We start from the raw sequence: 21,590 nt of genomic DNA, 5'->3' as shown, positions 1-21,590 counted from the left end.
AATAAAAGCAGAGAACAGAGATATATTTTCCCAGAGGAGCTATGCCCCTGGTGCGCGTCTCGGGGACCCCAGGGCAGGTGTGCAACCTCGGAGCGCTTCCCCACAGTCACTCCCCTGCGCATGCCAGACCGTCTCCCGGGTCCTCTCCTTGCCCTTCTCTGTGAAAATCAGCCTAAATGCCCTGGCTGCGTATATCGCTTGTCCCTGTGGAAACTCTCCAATGAGTAGTGAATGCAGTGCAAAGTGACATGCAGGACCCTGTCAGCTGATAACCAGTAAGAGCTGGGACTGCCTGCACCTTGGCTGGCATCTCCGGTCACCGGGTAGAAAACCAAGAGGCAGGCTGTGGGAGCTCTCCTGGTCAGCCCTGCCTTGCCCTCTCTTACCTCCTCTCTGCTAACATCCATGTTCCACACTGCAATTCCGCCGTCTGAGGAACAGGAGACCAGCTGCCTCGTGAGCTGAAGGTAACACAGCGACTGCACCCTGTCACTGCAAACAGCACACACAACAGTTACGTGTCTCAATGTGGAAAACACAGACATCATCTTCATGCAGGCTCAAATCTCTCCCCTCGTTGGAATCAGCCACTGACATTTTATCATTGATGATCTGGATCCCAGTATAAACTTTAATTGGCATTCTATAACTTATTATACAGAATAATAGTTTCTATGAAATAAACACTACTAATCAGTCATTAAGAACTTTAGGTCAGAGTCTCCCACCAGCGGCCGGCAGGCGCCCTATTTGTGGGGAGATGCTAACTCCACGTTTTCCCACACTGCCATCTTGTTTATAGCAATACAATCTCACCTCAAGAAACAAGAAAAATCTCAAATAAACAATCTAACCCTACACTTAAAACAACTAGACAAAGAAGAACAAAGAAAACTCGAAGTCAGTAGAAGGAAAGAAATCATAAAGATCAGAGCAGAAATAAATGAAATAGAAAGGAAGAAAGCAATAGCAAAGATCAATAAAACTAAAAGCTGGTTCTTTGAGAAGATAAGCAAAACTGATAAACCCTTAGCCAGACTCATCAAGAAAAAAAGGGAGAGGACGAAAGCAATAAAATTAGAAATGAAAAAGGAGAAATCACAACTGACACTGCAGAAATGCAAAAGGATAATAAGAGACTACTATAAACAACTATATGCCTATAAAATGACAACCATGAAGAAATGGACAAATTCTTGGAAAGGTACAATTTTCCAAGACTGAACCAGGAAGAATTAGGAAATTTAAACAGACCTATCACAAGTAATGAAATTGAAACTGTAATTAAAAATCTTCCAACAAACAGAAGTCCAGGACCAGATAGCTTCACAGGTGAATTCTATCAAACATTTAGCGAAGAGCTAATACCGATCCTTCTCAAACTCTTCCAAAAAACTGCAGAGGGAGAAACACTCCCAAATTCATTCTACGAAGCCACCATCACCCTGATACCAAAACCAGAAAAAGATATCACACACACAAAAATTATAGACCAATATCACTGATGAACACAGATGCAAAAATCCTCAACAAAATACTAGCAAACAGAATCCAACAGCACATTAAAAGGATCATACGCCATGATCAAGTGGGATTTATCCCAGGGATGCAAGGATTCTTCAATATACAGAAATCAATCAATATGATACACCATATGAACAAATTGAAGAAGAAAAACCGTATGATCATCTCAATAGATGCAGAAAAAGCTTCTGACAAAATTCAACACCCATTTATGATAAAAACTCTCCAGAAAATGGGCAGAGAGGGAACCTACCTCAACATAATAAAGGCCATATATGATAAACCCACAGCAAGCATCATTCTCAATGGTGAAAAACTGAAAGCATTTCCACTACGATCAGGAACAAGACAAGGTTGCCCACTCCCACCACTCTTACTCAACATAGTTTTGGAAGTCCTAGCCACAGCAATCAGAGAAGAAAAAGACATAAAAGAAATACAAATTGGAAAAGAAGAAGTAAAACTGTCACTGCTTGCAGATGACATGATACTATACATAGAAAACCCTAAAGATGCCACCAGAAAACTACTAGAACTAATCAGTGAATTTGGTAAGGTTGCAGGATACAAAATTAATGCACAGAAATCTCTTGCATTCCTATACACCAACAAGGAAAAATCAGAAAGAGAAATTAAGGAAACATTCCGATTTACCATTGCAACAAAACAAAATACCCAGGAATAAACCTGCCTAAGGAGGCGAAAGACTTGTACTCAGAAAACTATAAAACACTGAGGAAAGAAATCAAAGATGACATAAACAGATGGAGAAATATACCATGTCCTTGGATTGGAAGAATCAACATTGTGAAAATGACTATACTACCCAAAGCAATCTACAGATTCAATGCAATTCCCTATCAAACTACCAATGGCACGGTAGTTACTACCAATGGACTAAGGAAGAAGAAAACCCTGGCCTCTATTTTTGCTACAGAACACCAGACACTCAGGCCTCACGGAAAAGCAGTTAGAAGCAGACTGAGAGAGCCCTATCAAACAGGGCTCACTGTCTGCTAAAAGACAGGGTTTGGAGAAAGTAGTCTCAGAATACGAACGCCTCCCCCGACCTGCCCCAGCTCAGATTCTTTCCCCACCCTCACAAACAGTCACGCACTGGTGGCCCTGGAGCAAGAGTGTGCGGCCTTTCCTTCCTCCGATGTCCCACATGATGATGCTGTTGTCAGAGGCTCCTGAGAAGAGTAACCGTTGAATAGGGTCCCACCAGAGGCAGGCGACACTACCTAGGCGTGAGAGAGGGAGGCTAAATGTAATTCTACATCAGGACATACACATCTGAGGCAGAAGACCGAACGAGGACCAGCTGAATCTTTAAGTAAAAATGTATTTTCATTGCACAAAAGGGCGTTCAACACTTTATCACGAGTCACAGAGAAGGCACAGCACATCCGCTGTCCCAAGCTACAAGATTAGGATTTTCAGTTGTATATCAAACTGCTTTGAACACAAATGTGTTTAAAGAAGATTTTCCCCGTCTATACCAAAAAATTATAAAATAGCTGTATATGAGGGTTAGTTCAGAAAAAGCTTTTGAAGAAAAAAAAATAGCTACCAATATCTAATGAGGAAAGGCAGTGAAGTTTTCTGTGGTTACCATATATAAGATTAAAATCTAGATTATTCTAGGGCTCTGGGACCTTGCAGGTGTCTTATCACAGGATGCCTATGTTTAAGAAAACTGAATTAAGTATCTCAGAGAAAAAAAAAAGAGATGCATGTGTACCATACAATTATGCCAGAGAACTTAGGTAAAAAAATCCAAACCCTACATTTCACACTCTATATTGGCTAAACTTATTAAATTTGATATCCTTGGGAAAATCTTTCTTTCTACAGATTTCTCTTTCAACAGATCTCTTCATTGTTCCATTGACTGCTGCTTGCCTAGGAAAAAACTATTAATAAACTTAATAAAATTGAACCAGTCACACAAGCTAATAATATTTTTGGTGGGTATACAGAAAACTGATAAAGCCACATTCAAAACCAACCAACAGAGACTAGTTTCTCACAGAAGCTTAACGAAAGTGAAAAAAGAAGTATTGTGCAAAACTGGCTTCAGGGATCAACTTTGCAGAAATCCTGACCCTGTTTGATCCTATGCCCCATGCACTTCAGCTAGAGGCCTAATAGCAGACAAGCAAGGTCCTTCTACATGAACACTGCTAAGTAGTTATCAGAACACGCTCTGCCCTTAGCAACCCAGAGAATACTTAACAGCATGGGGATCATGAGACCATTAGTCATAAACAGAAAGTGGTTTCTGCCTGTGCTTTCCTGCCTAAATCTATTCAAACTTACTGTCCTTCTCTCTCCCTTTTCCCCTTCAAGGTCCCTGATCTGATAGACTCGGTGTTCCATAAATAGATTAGCTATGGAGGACATTTAACTTGTTACACTTAAAAACACTATTTTCATAAATAAGTCCATCATTAATTCCTTCAACAAACCCCCAATTCTTCGATGTGAACCAGATGGCCTCGGAGCTTCTAATTTGTGACTCAATATAGCCGATTGAGTTTTAAAGCCTTTCCACAAAGCCCGGCCAACTCACCACCCTACAGAAATAATAAAATTCCACCCAGTCATTCTTTTCCCGCCGTCCCTCCCCCGGGGATGTTTCCCAAGTAGAGACAGAACCAGCTCATACATTTCTTCTAATTGTACTCACCTACTACATCTTGCTTGGTGTCCTAGAAAGTGACAAATTTAAAACAGTAATAACAACATTCTTCCAAAGGTCTCACCATTTATAAGACATTTGAAAAGGTCTTCAAAAATAATTTAATTTCAAAGGTAAACAAAATAGAAAGTATTATCCACACAAGGAATCTAGAAGGGATTTGGACAACACGAAACTCTCCCCAACACCCTGCCTTCACTTAGTTTTCACTCTTTGAGACCTTTTGAGATTTAATCCCCCTATCTGGCCGATCGGATTGAAATCTGACAGATCATAAGGAGGTGATCATTCGTGAAACCACAGAGCTGAGAACTAAATCTGGATGCCCGAATTAGGTGAAAAACGGCGGTGATTATACAGCCTACCTTCATGTCCTTTAAGGGTGGTAATAACTGAACAGGAGCTCTGTTCAAGCTTCAGCAGGCTGATCTGTCCAGAACAGTCGCCGACAAAAGCATACTGAGTATCAAAGTCGTATCTGTGGAGACGCAGTCAAGGACGTATGACACAATCCACCTCAAAGTTATAAAGAAGAAAACGTGCATTCTAAAGAGAATACGCGACACACCTAAAACTACGAGAAAAAAAAGAAGTACCCAGCTGAAAATCACACAACGTGTAAATATTGAAGAAAAAGAACGTTTTAAGCTAGAATTATCAGGAAAATTAATATTCATTCATTCAACAGGAATTCACTGAGTCGCTGTTACTATTCCAACCAGTATCCTGGGAACTGGCAACAAAAAAGTTAAGAGCTGATGGAGAAGACAGACATAAAAACAAGTGACTATAAGCAAAGTATAACTAAGTGTTAAAAAGTAAAATGCTCAATAGTGAAAACAGCCAAAAAGAACTGGAAGAAAACTGCTTTTCATGAAATATCTCTGGAAATGGTGTAAAACTGACAGCAAATATGGACATGAACCCATCCTTTTGGGGGGCCTAGATGATTTAGCGTTAAGTGAAGAGGATGGTTTAAATTGCTGTGAAGTTTTAATTTTAATCATCCAAACGGCAGTCATTTGGGGTAGTAGTAAACTTTAAATTTAAACATATATTAACTATTGGCAACAACTCATTACTTTCTTGGTCGCTTTATGGCCATAGACATTTGTGGCAAATCAGTAGTTTACCCACAATAAGATAACTACTATTTTAATTCCAAAACATAGATCAAAAGGAGGACCACAGGCTGGGCCATGATTATGTGATTCGGTGCCATTTTCTATCAATCCAAACGAAAGCCAAACACATAACAGAAAAACTTATTTAGCACTTGATGCACCCGAGGAGTCTTCCCTTGCTTGATTCGAAAGCATGTGGTACTATTTTAAATATCTCGTGCTGTGCGTTCATTTGTAGCACACTTTTTTTTATAAAGGCTTTCAATGGAAGAAAAGAGTTTTACTACACCAGACGTCCAACTCTCAAAGAGAAACTACTGCGGGGCATTTGTCTGTTGCTGACAGCCTTGACCTTGCCATCACTAAGATACACAGCTACCACAGGCAGCCTTAGGCAAGAGGGAGCGCTACGTGAAACAAATCCCATAGAGCAGTAGAAAAATTTGAGAGCCGCAATTCTGTAACATTTGGGGCATCCTGAGGCAACTTTGCGAGTGTTATAAGGATTATGAACCCTCTCCAAACACACTGTAGCCCATTTATGAACTCCAGGGTCACAGACCCTTCTTATGTTCTCCTGTGGGGTCTGCGAAGAAACCATCACCAGAAGAGTCGTTCCTTTCTTTCTTTCTTTCTACAACAGAAAGTCTTTTCTTTCACTTTGAAAAGCAAAGGAGTGAAGGGAGGGGTCTGCGCTAATGAGGTTTAGGTTTTCCGAGATTTTGTATTAAAACACCTAGAGCACATCCCAGCAGAGAAGAGCAATTCATTTAGCTATTATCTTTAATAAACCGACTTTCTGGCAAAAAAGCAGAGATAGAAATTCTTAGATTTTATGTGAAATATGTAGGAATCGTACAGTCTTTGGATCTCAAGCAGCAATTTCCAAGCAGATTCAGAACTAGCTGCTGAGACCGGGAGGCGCCGCAGGGAAGGATACTGCAGACACGAAGTCCAGGAGGTGGAGAAGTGCCTCCCGAGCATGTTCCCGCTGCGGGTGCACACCCAGCTGACGCACTTGTCGTGGCCCGTGCTGATCACCCACTCTGTGGCCAGGCTGAAGATGATCGCGGTCACCCGGTTCTGATGGGCTGTGGGGACAGAACGGGAAAGTCTGCGCCCTTCAGGAAGAAACGTGACCTTTGGAGTCCAGTCTCCGCGGGTGTGAACTGAGGCTCCCCGTCTCCACTTGGTCGGCCTGCAGACTCACAGGCTCAGCAGTCCTATCCCGGAGAGGCCCGCACTCCAAACAGGCTGCGGAGCATCCGCCCGCCCCAACCCAAGAGCTATCGCAGGCTCTCCGTGGCCCTGCCCTCTGCCTCCCTACAGGGAAGACCATCAAAAGCTACCAATCATTACAGAGTAAGGCTCAAGAGGGATTCAAATAATATATTAGAGAACTGATTCAAAAACACACATACAACTCTCAATGAATTCCATATGGAAAACAGCAGTCTTATCTCAACAGAATAGGTTTGTTTGTTTTTTATTGTCTATACCTTTAGTGTTTTGACTCTTTAGAAAACACTGGCATTGTAAAAAAGGGCAACTGAGATTTTCTGCAATTAACTTTTTATTATTTTTAAGATGAAGCATTTGTAAAGTTCTGCACCCCAAAGCAATAGCTGAGAATGAGGAAGGTGTTCTATTACCTAACTTCTAGAATATTTGTATTTCCAGGTCAATTGCAAGCCACACCAGGGCAGTGACCTGTCTACTTTATCTGGAACAGGATCTTGCATGCAGCTGGTGTTTAATAAATGCCCAGTTTGATGAATGAAGTCAGAGGCTAGACAGAGACACTTCTCACCTTGCTCTCAGCTGTGTAGGCTGCTTCAGAAAAACGGAGGGGCTCTCATAAATTAATCAGAAAAATCAGAAAATACGACAACTCCCAGGAGATATGGGCAAAATCATGAACAGATATTCATAAAACATGACAAATGGCCAACATTAAATAAAGCCTAAATAATTTTAAAACTGAGAACAAGTTTTGACTATCAAACTGGCAATAAACATTTATAAAGATCAATATAGACTTAATGAACAGGCACTCTCAATCACCACTCATTAAAAATTTACACTATTGCTGGAAAGAGTTTTGCAAAATAAATCCAGAGTATTAAAAAAAGTTTTAAAGTTTGACCCAGTTATTCTACTTTTAGTAATCTGTCTTAAATAGAAGTAATGAGTTACAGAATTAGAGTAAGAGTAACCATCAAGGACACACACACACACACACACACACACACACACACACACGTGTATATACATATATATGAAATATACACACTCACAGATATGTATACACACATATACACACCATCATATATGTTAGTATGTGTCATCAAAAAATGGAAGCAGTATACATTTTCAAAAACAGAGGAATGGTTAAATTAAATCTGCACCCAATGGAATACTATACAAAATTTCAAATGTTAATGAGCAGGAAAAGGACGGTAAATAACTCTGAAGAGCTAATAGCCTCCCACATAACTGGGGTAACAACACTTTTAAAAAGTTAATGTGAAAACCTAATTTTGATCATAAGACATGGTATTCTAGTTGTGTGTGTGTGTGTATTATAATTACCTGGGTAGGTCTTGATAAAGTTCATTTTATTAAAATCTTCAGAAACGTGAAATTCCTAAAAGTAAACACATGCAATAAGAAAACAGTTATGGTTTTAAAAACGACAGGACCTTAACTTTCAAAAGGAAGTAAAATCCAAAAATGGCCACCACCAGCCTTGGGACTCAAGATTAGCTACGTAAGAACAATAGGGAATTGCTTCTTGGTCCTGTCCTCGGGTTACCATTTCTTTTGGAACCAGACAAGTAAAGAAAGTGCTGCTGACCAGCACAGCATTTTTGTCCAATTCTTCCTCTACAAATGAGTGCTCTGTATTTCCTCTCCCTCTAATTGCAAAGGAGGTATCTTGTTAATTTTGCTCTCTTGGCTTCACTAGAACTTCCTCAAGATGACACATACAAAGTAAAACTACAAAGACCCATTACTAACAGAATTCTCAGCACTAATGAAAATAAGGCATTGGGTATCTGAGGCAATAGAAGAGGAAAATTACGTATACTTAATATATAAACACACACTAAAAAGGAAATTTAGACACTGTGGGTGGTTTTTTTTTTAATACTCCTGTATCTTCCAAAATTTATATAGACTATGTAATACCTTATAACTAGGAAAAAATTAAAAGTACATATTTCTTAATGAGAAAATGAGCCTCAGCATAAAACTGAGAAGATAAAACTCTAAAGAAAAAGCACTAATTAAAAATTCTATTGATCAGCGCTAAATTGATAAGTCCTTAAGGGTCCATAACATGGACATTATGAATTGCTGATTGGTCAGGAAGAAAAAAAAACAACCACCCACAAAGGAATACTGATTCCTTGTCCTCCATCTTGGTTTTTCACAAAGTACAAAAAGGTATCAGCATTTTATACGTACTAATTTCTACTTGGGGGAAATCAATAGATTAATACTAACTAATAATAAATTGAATTTACATTGCTCCTTTCCACTGAGGAGCTATAAGGGTTTTTATATGCCATCCTATAACTGCAGAGAGTACCCTTGAACCACGAGCCACAAGAATGGTCCCTAGAGAAATAAATGCATGACCACTACCGCCACTGGAGAAGGCATTTGAGGTTTGCACTCGTGGCTTCTCGTTGTGTGCACACATCGCCACGATATTCCTATAAAATCTTCAGAGGGAGAAAAACAAGACCGCTGGCATTTATCACTACACAACGTATACACAGCAGCCCCAAGCAGGTGGGCGCTGACCCCCAAGCCCGCAGCTCCCCAGCCCTCCCCGGCTGCCCACTGTTGCGTGAACTGCTTAAGCGGAGAGCCTGTCCTTTCTCTTGGCTTTCTTTCTTGGCCCTTAAACACACTCAAGGCTTCTTCTCCTTTACTTTAAAAAGCAAAACAAGTAAACAAAAAACAACAAAATTCTCTTAACGATACCCAAACTTTCTTCATCCCCTACTCAGCCAAAACCTTCTCTACAGATGAGCCCACACTCACCGCGTTCAGGGTCTCTAGCTGCTCACCCCGGTCACTCGTGAATCCACCGCATCGCAGGGCACCACCCCCGCTGCACGGGAAGGGTTCTCCCTGCAACCACCAGCTGCTGTCTAGCTGCCATCCCCAAGGTCGTGTCCCTGCTCTCATCTTAGGCCCTCTTCCCACATAGCCCATTCCGTCTCTGTCTCCCCTGTGGGTTCCCAACCCCCTGACTTTCTCTTAAATGTTGATATTCCCCAGGGAACATGACCTTGGCCCTCTGCTCTTCTCGTCGTACCCGCTATCCCTAATTGACGCCAGCCACAGGCGTGGTCTCCACTGAGACCTAAATTGGGAGGACTCCCAACCCCAGCCCAGGCCAACCCCTTGGGCACATGAACCCAACTGTCAAAACTGAACCTGTCACCTTTCCCCTCAATATCAGCGTGTCTTCTGTCTCAGGGAGCAGCTAACCATTCACCATCATCTTGGCTAGAAACCGGATGCCATCTTATCAGCACTGCTCTCTATTAAACACCTACATCTAATCAAACATCTTCCACATATCGGCACACTAAGCAAACAGACAGACACCTGACCGTTCCATCCTCCCCGACTTGATGCTCCTCAATGGCTCTCCATCATGCAGTGATTCCCTAATGCACTCGATCCTAAGGGTCACCGAAAGGACTTGCTAAAATACAGATTCCCAGGCCCCTCCCTAGTGCTTCTGAAGCTGTGGGTCTGGCATGGAGCCAGGCAATGCGAATTTCAGGAGGTCCCCTAAATGACAAATATGACTGACTGCAAGCCTGGGAAGCTCGGCTTACACGATGTAGTCCAGGCTCCTTAATGCACACGCAGGATCACCATTTCCCCTTCCTTCCTGGCTGCCTTCCTCATCAACCCCGCTCCCAAATCAGTCATTCAGGACTCAGGCCTGGGGCCTGTCTTTTCTCATTCTCTCCCCAGGAGATCACAGCTATTCTTTTTTTTTTTTTTTGCGGTACGCGGGCCTCTCACCGCCGTGGCCTCTCCCGTTGCGGAGCACAGGCTCCGGACGCGCAGGCTCAGCGGCCATGGCTCACGGGCCCAGCCGCTCCGCGGCATGTGGGATCCTCCCGGACCGGGGCACGAACCCGTGTCCCCTGCATCGGCAGGCGGACTCTCAACCACTGCGCCACCAGGGAAGCCCGATCACAGCTATTCTTATGGCTTGAAAGATGCCCTATGTGCAGATGACTCCCCAGCCCAGGCTCCCACTGGGCTCCAGGCCTGCAAATCCAATGCCAATTCCACATCGCCATTGGTTGTCTCACTGGTATCTCAACTGTACAGCTGGTTCCTCACTGTCTTCTTTCCCTCTAAATGCCCCCTCTCCCCACATACCCTTAAGCCTTTCTCTTCTCAATAAATGATACCTCTGTCTAGCAGTTACTCAAGCCAGAAACCTGGCCGTCACCTGAGTTGCTGCCCTTCCTCCCCTCCCCACACCCAACCTGCCACAGATGTATGTCCGTCATCTACTTCTGTCCATCATCACTGCCACTGCCCTCTCACCCAGAAAGCGACAACACCTGACGTTCCCGCCGCCACTCTTGTGGCCCCTCGATCCACTCTCCACTCAGCAGCCAGAGTGATCTTTTAAAAATGTAAATTAAATCACGCCATTCTTCTGCTGAAAACCCTGTAAGCGCTTCCCACAGATTTACAAAACTTAAAACTTCACCCAGACCTACAAGGCCCTGCGTGACCTGGCCTCAGTCCGCTTGTCCCATCGCCCCTCGTCCTGCCCCGTCTCTCAGCACCATCCAGCCAAGACGACCCCCTTCACGTCCTCAGACACAGAGATCTTCCTGCCTCGAGTCTTTACTTGGACCTTCACTTCCAGAAAACTTACTCTGGCTCTGCCTGGCTGTCTCCTACCTGCCTTTCAGGCCTCAGCTGAATGTCACACCCTTGGAGCGGTCTTCCTTCCTGAGGATCCTGTTTGCTACGAGCAGGGCCACACATCTCTCTGGATTCCCTCTTCCACTGCGCCCGTTCACTTCTTCACAGCACCTACCACAACCTGTAATTTCATGTTTACTTGTATATTACCTGTCCCTCCCATGAGACCATAAGGCTCCTGAGAGCAGGGACCATGTCTACCTTCTTCTTAACTAGCACTCTGCATGACACCTAGTGCTGAATGCAAGGCTCTCTGTGACCCGCTCCAGCCATCTCTTCAGTCTTATGTGCTTCACGCTGCCAAGCTGCTTCATTCTTGCTCCCTGCGCACACCCTGACTTTGAAAACTCCTCTGTCTTTGCTCATGCTGTCTCCTCTGCGTCTGGAAGTCCTCCTCCCTCTTTCCTGGTTAACTCCTAGCCATCCTCTATGACTCAGCACAGTAACAGGCTGGCCTTGCCGCTCTCTGGCCAGGTGCAGGCACCGGTCTGTGCTCTCACTGCTCTGTGTGCAGTTCTATAAAGCAGTGGTACTCAAAGCGCGGTCTGTGGACCACTGGTCCTGATGAAAGAAGCAGAGAAATAGGGAATGTGTGTTCAGAAGCCTTTACAGCAATTTAATATTATTATGACATCCAAGCAGACAAAACCAGCAAATTTTCTCAATCAACAATGTAATACCCAAAATACCAATCCAGCAAACTAAACTCAAAGCAAACCGAAGGAAAAATAATAGAGTTGAAATACATTATCAGAGAATCGAAAAAAACAATAGAGAATCAATTAAATCAAAACTGGTTCTTTGAAAAAAATCAACAAAATTAACACACATTTAGCCAGAGTGGGAAAGAAAAAGAGAGAGACGACTCAAACTACTAAATTCAGTAATGAAAGGGGGAGCGTTACTGTAAACCTTACAGAAAGAAAAAGGACTGTAAAGGCTGCTATGAACAATTACATGCCAACAAATTAGATAAGCTAGATAAAATGGACAAACTCTTAAAAAGACATAAACAACAAACACTGGCTGAAGAAGAAATAGAAAACCCATAACAAGTAAACAGATTAAATTAGCACTCAAAAAACTTCCCAGGACGAAAAGCCCAGGACCAGGCGGTTTCACTGGTGAAACTCTTCCAAGCTGAAGGTCCAAGTATTTTACAACTCAACAATTAAAAAAAAAAAAAAAAACACAAAGGACTTGAATAGATATTTCTCCAAAGAAGATATACAAATGACTAACAAGCGCGTGAGAAGATGCTCAGGATCACTAGCTATTAGGGCAATGCAAATCAAAACCGTAATGAGATACCGCTTCACACCGACTAGGATGTCCATAATAAAACAAAAACAAACCCAGAAAATAACAAGTGTTGGTAAATATGTAAAAAACTTAGAACCTTTATATATTGCTGTTGGGAATGTAAAATGGTATAGCAACTTTGGAAAACAGTTTGGCAGTTCTGTAAAAAGTTAAGTACAGAGTTACCATATGACCCAGCAATTCCATTCCTAGGTGTACATACCCAATAAAATTGAAAACTTAGGTTCACACACAAACTGTTATGCGACTATTCATAGTAGTATTATTCATAATAGCCAAAAGGTAGAAACAACCCAACTATCCATCAACTAATGAATGGATAAACAAAGTGTGGTATAATCTATGTAACAGAATATTATTCTACTACAAAAAGGAATGAAGTATTAATTCAAGCTACAACATAGATGAACCTTGAAAATATTATGCTAAGTGAAAGAAGCCAGGCATAAAAGGATATACACCTTATATGATTCTATTTACATAAAATGTTTAGAATAAGCAAATCTCTGAATTCAGAAAGTAGATTAGTTACTGCCAGGAGCTGAAGGAAAGGGGACTGTAGTGTGACTGCTAATGGGTGCGGGATTTCTTTTTTTCGGGGGTTGGAGGAGCTGATAAAAATGTTGTAGAATTAGAGTATTAACGGTTGCATGATCTTGTAACTATACTATAAGACCAATGAATTGCACACTTTAAACTGGTGACTTTTATGGTATATGAATTACATCTCCATTAAATATATGCATACACACACAGTTAGACCCACAAAAATACCAATCTATAATAAACTGAAAATTTAACTATCTGGTCCTTCACCAAAGACAGTTTGAGATGTAGAGACTCAAAGAGTTATATGAGCTGTTGGCTGAATGACTAGTCCCTAGTCTTATTTTCCTTCCTTCTCACCTTATACACACACACACACACACGCGTGCGCTCTCTCCCACACTTTCCTTGCCCCAGCCTCCTCCTTCATGGGTTCAGGGATCAGGGCTGCTACAGGACTCACGTCCCCTGTACGAAGGTTGTACGTTGTGGGCTAGACTGAGCACCAAACCATCAATCATGACAACATTCAGAGCTCCATGGAACTCCAGATGGTCCCTGACTTACGATGGTTCAACTTATGATTTTTCAGTTTTACGATGGTGCTAAAGCAACGCGCCTTCAGTAGAAACCACGCTTTGATTAATGTTGATCTTTTCCCAGGTGACTGAGATGCCATACGATCCTCTCTCGTGATGCTGGGGAGGGGCAGCCGCAGCCCCGCTCAGCCATGTGACCATGAAGGTTAACAACCAACACACGTACCATCATTCTGGACTCACACAATCATTCTGTTCTTCACTCTCAGTATGGTATTCAATAATTACATGAGATATTCAATACTTTATTATAAAATAGGCTTTGTGTTAGGTGATTTTGCCCAACTGTAGGCTAATGTAAGTGTTCTGAGCACGTTTAAGGTAAGCTAGGCTAAGCTGTGATATTCAGTAGATTAAGTGTATTAAATACATTTTCTTTTTTTTATTAATTAATTAATTTTTTTTTTTTTAAGTTTTGGCTGCGTTGGGTCTTCGTCGCTGCGCGCGGGCTTTCTCTAGTTGTGGCGAGCAGGGGCTACTCTTCGTTGCGGTGCACGGGCTTCTCATTACTGTGGGCTCTCTTGTTGCGAAGCACGAGCTCTAGGCACGCAGGCTTCAGTAGTTGTTGCTCGCGGGCTCAGTAGTTGTGGCGCACGGGCTTAGCTCCTCTGCGGCACGTGGGATCTTCCCGGACCAGGGATCGAACCCGTGTCCCCTGAATTGGCAGGAGGATTCCTAACCACGGCTCCACAAGGGAAGTCCCAAATGTATTTTCAACTTATGATATTTTCAACTTACAATGGATTTATCAGGGTTTATCAGTAAGTTGAGGAAGATCTGTAGTTTACAATTAAGCACTAACTAAAATTAATCCATTTTTAGGCCTAACGTCTGTACTGGATGAAACATTTTCTAATGCCAAACAAGCAGGCATTCATTGTTAGCTTTATTTACACGGTCCAACAGGAGTGAACACAGGAGGTCAGTATAATGAATACAGCCTGGAGGCTACCTACCATCACGGCTCCGTTATCCTGGCCCACAAATATCCGTCTGCTGTCATGATGGTAAGCCATGGCCGAGCAAGGAGCTGCCAGAAAGACAAAGACTACGTTACGCGCAAAGCTAAGCATGTAAGTCATTGTTCCAGGGACATTATTAAAAAGAGCCATAAAACTTAGGTTCAAAGAAAGAGGGCAAAAACACTTTATAAAAAGAAATATTACTAAAATTCTGTTGTCTTAGTGTAAAGTTTTAACTTTAACAATCTTCCAAGTTACTTTTATAACTTTGGGTGAAGCGAGCTCCATGAAGTTTCATCTGCTTGAAACTCCCACCTGTTTCTGGAAAGGTCTGGGGTCCAGTGCTTAGAGTAGGTGATCTGCTACCCAAATTCCGCAGGTCATCCTGCCCCTCCCGCTTCCCCATCACAGGTAAAACAGCACCTGGCATCTGTGGAAAGAAGGGTTCCCGGCACCACAATTCCCTTTCCGTGGCATGTGAGCAAGCTGGGAAAGCCACTTTGGGATTACTTGGGTTTTTTTCCCAATGATGAAAAAAATGTTCCGTTTTGCGATGACTCATACAACCCCAGTTTGTGGTAACGCGTTGTGAGGGGTAGACATGTCTCTTTGCCCACAGCATGTCATGTGACTAGGACAGCCCCGACTCTTCCCAGGTATGCACCCCTCTTCCAGCTTCTACATAGTCTTCTGCCAGAAAGCATGGGCCAGAGAATGAGTTTCACAAAGGAGAAACTCTAAATCGTCTCCTCTGCTAAAAATCAGAATTAAAGTGATTTAGAATATGGAACATTTGGAAAAAGAAATGTTTGGGTTCACTTCAGGCTTAAGAATTTTAATTGACTGTGGAAAGAAATGCATGCTAGGAAATAAACAAACAAACTTGAGTTTATTTTGAAATAAAACTTCTTAAAAAAAGTAAAAGAGAAAAATCTTATAAATGAAGTTACCATTTGCAAACAGTTTAAAGTTCTCCAACTACAATGGCTGATATTCTCCACCAAAGGAAGAAAATAAACTACAACACTGAGTCGTACTCAAAGGCAGAAACACAGCTGTGTGATCAGACCATTTCAGGTGCGTTCAAAAAACTATCTCGTTGAAATGTAGAGACCAAAACTGTCTACACACAAAACAATCAGAGCTGACTACAAGTCTGTACACCCTTATCCACCATACTGATGTTTCAAACTGCAAAGAACGATCATGTTTAAGAATTATAACCACAAAGATATATGTATCTTCATAAAAAGTGCTTTTTAATAACCGCGCATAAAATTATCTTTGAGAAATCAAATCTCTTTGATGATTTTAAAGATTCACTGTCATCATTTTTGCTTGCTTTTCAGTTGGTACTAAATCTTAATGCTTTAGTTTTAAGCTTCTTTTCAATTCTTTTTATGCCCAATCCTATAACTAACTGTACATAAACATGTTAAAATCTTTTGCGTAAAAATTACAATGTGCTGAGTAATTTTATAAGACTAGAGAATTCTCACATATTTTTTTAAAAAAGCCTCGCTAGTTTGCTGTGTATCTAAAAATGTCCTGGCTTTTTTCCTAGAAGGGAAGCTTCTACTGAGATAAACTATATATATATATTTTTTAATGTGAATGTTCACATAGTTTTCTTTTGTTTGTTTGTTTGTTTGTTTTTGCGGTATGCGGGCCTCTCACCGTTGTGGCCTCTCCCGCTGCGGAGCACAGGCTCCGGACGCGCAGGCTCAGCGGCCATGGCTCACGGGCCCAGCCGCTCCGCGGCATGTGGGATCCTCCCGGACCGGGGCACGAACCCGTGTCCCCTGCATCGGCAGGCGGACTCTCAACCACTGCGCCACCGGGGAAGCCCCACATAGTTTTATAAATAAGCAAAACACAAATCATCTTTCAAATCAGTGACCTTTTAAAAAGGCACCATTGCAGTCCAAAATCATATGCTTAAAACTTTAGTTTTGTAAACAAAGGGTTTTCTGGAATATCGTCAGGCTCTTTCATTTATGTATTCCTTATGGCTGCTTTCACATTACGATGGCAGAGTTGAGAAGTTGCCACAGAGATTGTTTGGCCCATAAAGCCTAACATTTATGTCTGGCCCTTTGCAGAAAAAGTTTGTGGACCCACCCCATATTGCGGTGAGCAGCACAGTTTTGGAGTCAGGTGGGCATGAACTGGAATTCCAACCTCTGGCCTCAGTTTCCTTGTCTACTAAATGGTGAAAATATCATCTACCTTATATAGCTGTTGTGATGATTTCATAACATAGTACCAAAAGACAAAAATGCATGAGGCACATAGTAGATACAGAAACTAAGAGTTACATTTCTCTTCAGCTAAGGCAGATTCTGAAAGTTAGTTTTGTTATGTGAGGTAATGTTCTGAATCCTAATTGGTCCACGTACAGCAACATTCTAAGGTTTGCTTACTGATCACCTCTGTTAGGTCACAGGAAACAAACTGGTGGATGACCACTAAAATGGCCTCAGCTGGGGAATCTGCAGACAGTTTTTAAAACCAACATGGCACTTCTCTTCTCAGACTTCACATTTAATTTTAAAATAAAACAGACAAGCAGTTATTTCTCAAAATTCATTCATTCCGTTTTCTTCTGGCAATGTTCTTGCAATTTCATCAGTAGACATTGTTCCAGATGGAGGTGATAAAGAGGCATCTGGAAGCAACAGGCTGCATACATGTAGATACAAACATGAAAGTGTCAGTCACCCACAGCAGAGGTGTGTTTTTACTAGTCTTTCCAGCCACAGCGCCGGAAGCTGCTTCTGGAGGGTACAGTTAGGCCAAGGTAGCAAGGGATGGCAACAGAGAAAGCAAAGCCATGTGCCCAAGACCCAAAAGCCAAGGAAGAGTGTGCACTGCTACTGCTAGGTTCTGGTGCCCTGGGGGAGAAATCAATTACAAAGTGAACTAAATATCTGGGGGAAATACAAGCCAAGGAGTCACTGAACTAAACACTGGACAAAAATCTACCCCAGTCTCTCTCTGTTCTTAAGAGCATGAACTCCAAGGTTGAGGTCTCAGGAGATTGAGCTGTGGCCAGATTATGAAGTGCGGGGTATTGGAGAGGAGGGAGGGATAACAGCAAGAGCATTAGCAGGACTGTCCACAAAGACGGCAAAACATCCCCCAGCACAGGTAGCAGGTCCCCAGGCTGTTGCTATTCCCAGCTATCAGATCTATCACTGCGTCACTGGAAGTAAGGAGTTAACTGTCTAAGAGAAGCCTTTTATTTTTCAGTTGGGTAAAGGATAGGCTCAGAGGCCCAGAATATCCCACCTACCTCTGCCCTGCTCCCTCAAAATCCCAAAGTAAATTTATCAAATGGGCTCCATAAGCACCTTCACAAGACATCAGCCGCTTCCTATTTCACACTGAGTAACCAAGGTGACAAATCCACAGACACACACGGACACAGGACGGGAGGTACTACTGCCTGGCATGGTAAATCATGATTAGGGTTTCAGGTAGTCTTAACACACTGCATATGGTAAAGTTTTCTGGTTCCTTTTACAATAGTTAGCTTTATACCAGTATTCCAAAAAGTCCACTTCATTTTCACTGAATGGTTATCAAGATAGAGAAGATAACCAGCCTGCCCAAGCTGTCGGTAGAAGGCAGAACAAATGAAAATCCTGATAAACTACTAATTATTTGTGGTAATGCTTATAGGATCTAAACCCTGCACGTACCCTGCGATAAATGTGCAAATGAGAAAGTGCTAGCCAAGAAAGGAGGTGCTTGGAAGGATGACTCAAGCTGATATAAGGAATTTGCTGAATAACTGGCAGCTCTGTGTTTGTAAGAAACTCCACGGCCCCTGGAATAACTCTTAAGGGAGCTATGAACAGTGTCCACAGCATCTGGAACTAGCAAACACTCTTCTTTGGAGAACTTCGTAACAGTCGTCACTAGCAAACCGTCAAGCCTGCTCCAAAGCCTTTTGTCTTTTCCTAGGGGATCCTCTGATTATTGAAACCTTAACTGAGGAAAAGCCCTCATTAAGGACCAAAACCACCAGGAAATAAGCAGCTACGGATGCCTTCCGTGTGGCCACTGGGGGGGGCAGGACACAACCCCAGCTTGGACCTGGGTGGTATCCAGGCACTTTTTTCAAGAAAGGATGGAGAAGTGGGAAAGAAGGATGCAAAGCTGCTTAGATCTGCAGGAAGGGCTGGATTTAAATGTAATTTTATATCACGACATCTCAGGGCTGTTCTAAAATCTCAATGCAAAAGCTTTATGGTCAGGGTTTATTTTTAGAACATATTTGACTACTGAGAAAAATCTCCATTTAGAATGCGTTGTGCCCTGGACCAAATCTCTCAACAGTACCCAGAGTTTATGAAAAAGTTGGACAAAAGGCCAGTTAAGAAGGCAGAGTGTTCAGAGCCCTGTTTTAGTGTCAATATCAGCTATTACTAAGAAGAAAGTTACTACTAATATAAGTTGGCAAAAGGAAGACAAAGGAAAATGGAGGAGGTGGGAGGCTTTCCTCTTCCTTTTATTTTTTCCACTTCGGTTCAAGTCCACTTCAGTTAAGCCGGTAGATCCAGCTTCATTCGCAAGAGAAAGGGAGTCTTCCTGTGGTTTAACACAGCCTATCAGAGGTATTAGGCAACTAAGAAGCTCATTTTGAAATCTAGCGGCATTTTTTTTAATCAGGAATTTTGAAATTTAAATCCTCAAAGACAGCTACTCACAGGCCATTGTGTGGTAAATGCTGGGCCAGTACTGACCGCTGTCTCTTTTCAGCCATACGCGGATAGTTCTGTGGAGGAAAGCAAAGAAAAAAACGAGTAGTCTTTAGTCATTTTACCTTCTTTTCTGCTCCAGGCAAACTTTTTATTTTATTTTCAGTATTGTTTCCCATTGACCTTATAACATTAATCAACTGGAAAAATACACACACAGAGCATCATGGTATACTTTATACTAGTATATATGTGTATATACACGCACACATATTACATAGTTACCCACAGTATGTCCATACATGGCGAGTTATGCAGTAACTAGGAGTCAGGATTCTAAATAACTTTAACAATATGGAAAATGTTCATTATATATATAGTGATATACAAAGAAAGCTGAGAACTATTAACTACTTTTCTTGGCAACAAACTGCAAACTGGGTCGCCTGGCTGTCTCAGCCAAATGAGAGTCGTAGACGTAAGTGGAAAGAAAACGTTCCTGGGGAACTGGGAGAGACGTGCGTACAAAGCAGAGCCCACACCACTGCTCGTTCGCAGATAATTCCCAGTCGTCTCGGCCCCGGGAGGAAATCCTTCCACACCCGTCTCTGAGCCTCCCCTTTCACCAGAACGCACACAGAGAGATGAGGAAATCCTGGACACAGGCAGGAAAATGACACACGACCAAAACAGCCAAAGTTTAATCCTTTGGCTTATCACCTCAGAAGAACACTATGGAATATTTCTCCAGCACTCATGGAACCTCCAGGAAGCTCCGGGCCCCTTCCTCTTCAGAGTAGGACACTCACTGCCTTTTCCGGCACAGCTGTGCTCTGCCTTCGCCATGACTCCTGTCTCAGTGTCCCTTATTGTCAGCTCTGTCACACTCTTGTATTTCTAACGGCAACACAGATTCTGGCCCACAGCCAGCACTGAATTAATGGTTGCAACCTTGAACTAAAATACAGTAAGGCTAAATGTGGACACTGTGTTTCCATTCTGCTTGAAGTTCAAGACAAGTAAGACAGGTCCATGAGGATAAAAAGCAGAATAGTGGTTACTTCTGGGGGTGAGGACAGAATGCAGTGAAGGGATGTGAAGGAACCTTCTAGGGCCATGGTAAGGCTCTGGGGAGTAGGTGACGTGGGTATGCATCTTTCAGAACCTGCCCAGCTGTACTTAAGATCTTACAGATTACTGTAAATGATGAGAGCTAAATAAAAGAAAATAAAGACTAGATGTTGACTTTCACTCATCCAAATAAATAAGACGACCTGGCAGCACAGCGGGAATCATGCTATTCTAAAGGTGAACTGGCCATACAGGCCTTCGTGTAGGAACAGTCATTTGTAAAACACGACCCATCTTCCAGCCACTGCTAACTGGTCATGATGGAACCTTCGGCCAAGTTGAATCCCTCAGAATTTTTCTCTACATCCCACCTCTGATCGCGACTGGCCAGACCAGAAATGGGATCAGTCAGTTCCTTCCCCGGGAACTCAGAAACCAGGAGAGACAGAAATAGATCAGTATGTCTCCAGTAGTTGAAATGACTGCTTCTCGTCACACATTTTGCAAGTTGGACTGGAGAATTTTGTACGTTAATAAAAGGGAAAGAATGAAGCCGACCGAAGAGGAGAAGCAGTAGCGAGCTGGAGACAGTCCAGGTGGAGAGTCCCCCATGCCAGCTGCTCCTGAGGCCGCTATTTCCCTAGACTTGGGTTCCATGAGGCAGATGCCCCAGCATCCTCACCATAAACACCCTCAGCGGCTTAAGCGAATCTGAGTAACCTTTGCTATTTGCAAGCAAACAGGTACTCATACACTGTGTCTGCGTGGGACACCATGAAGACTCTCAGACACTGTCTCTTCGTTCAAGCACCATTAAACAAGATCCTACGTGACGAAGTTCACAAGGCAAGGCACTCAGGCAGACTCCTTCAGGAGTACCTATATTGTGATAGGAAGTCCTAGAAAGTTCAAGTTCACAACCAAAATTAAAAGGGAAAGAGAGAGAAAGATCAGACTAAAGCATCTGTGAACAGACCTATACTTTTTACTGTTTGTAGTTCGACATCTTAAATCAAAATTTGACACTCTCTGAGGTAATGTTTTAA

At 42.5% G+C, this 21,590-nt stretch overlaps 1 protein-coding gene across 4 annotated transcripts in view; it reads right to left on the bottom strand.

Moving 5' to 3' along the window:
* The window catches only part of WDFY1 (WD repeat and FYVE domain containing 1), a 57,345-nt gene that overhangs the window by 21,061 nt on the left and 14,694 nt on the right, over positions 1-21,590 (bottom strand). For all 4 annotated transcript variants that reach the window (XR_009520102.1, XM_060016031.1, XM_060016030.1 and 1 more), the window contains exons 2-8: positions 19,483-19,550; positions 14,762-14,835; positions 7,945-7,999; positions 6,293-6,443; positions 4,594-4,706; positions 2,642-2,768; positions 387-492 (exon numbers count right to left, since the gene is read on the bottom strand). Coding sequence is in view for 3 of the 4 variants with exons in the window: in XM_060016031.1 (XP_059872014.1) it covers positions 387-492; positions 2,642-2,768; positions 4,594-4,706; positions 6,293-6,443; positions 7,945-7,999; positions 14,762-14,835; positions 19,483-19,550 (694 nt within the window). In the remaining variant the exon portion in view is untranslated. The remainder of the gene's footprint in view (positions 1-386; positions 493-2,641; positions 2,769-4,593; positions 4,707-6,292; positions 6,444-7,944; positions 8,000-14,761; positions 14,836-19,482; positions 19,551-21,590) is intronic.

This window comes from Delphinus delphis, chromosome 7, assembly GCF_949987515.2.
Source record: "Delphinus delphis chromosome 7, mDelDel1.2, whole genome shotgun sequence".
NCBI classification, from domain to species: domain Eukaryota; kingdom Metazoa; phylum Chordata; class Mammalia; order Artiodactyla; family Delphinidae; genus Delphinus; species Delphinus delphis.
This window is presented reverse-complemented; position numbering and strand designations above follow the sequence as displayed.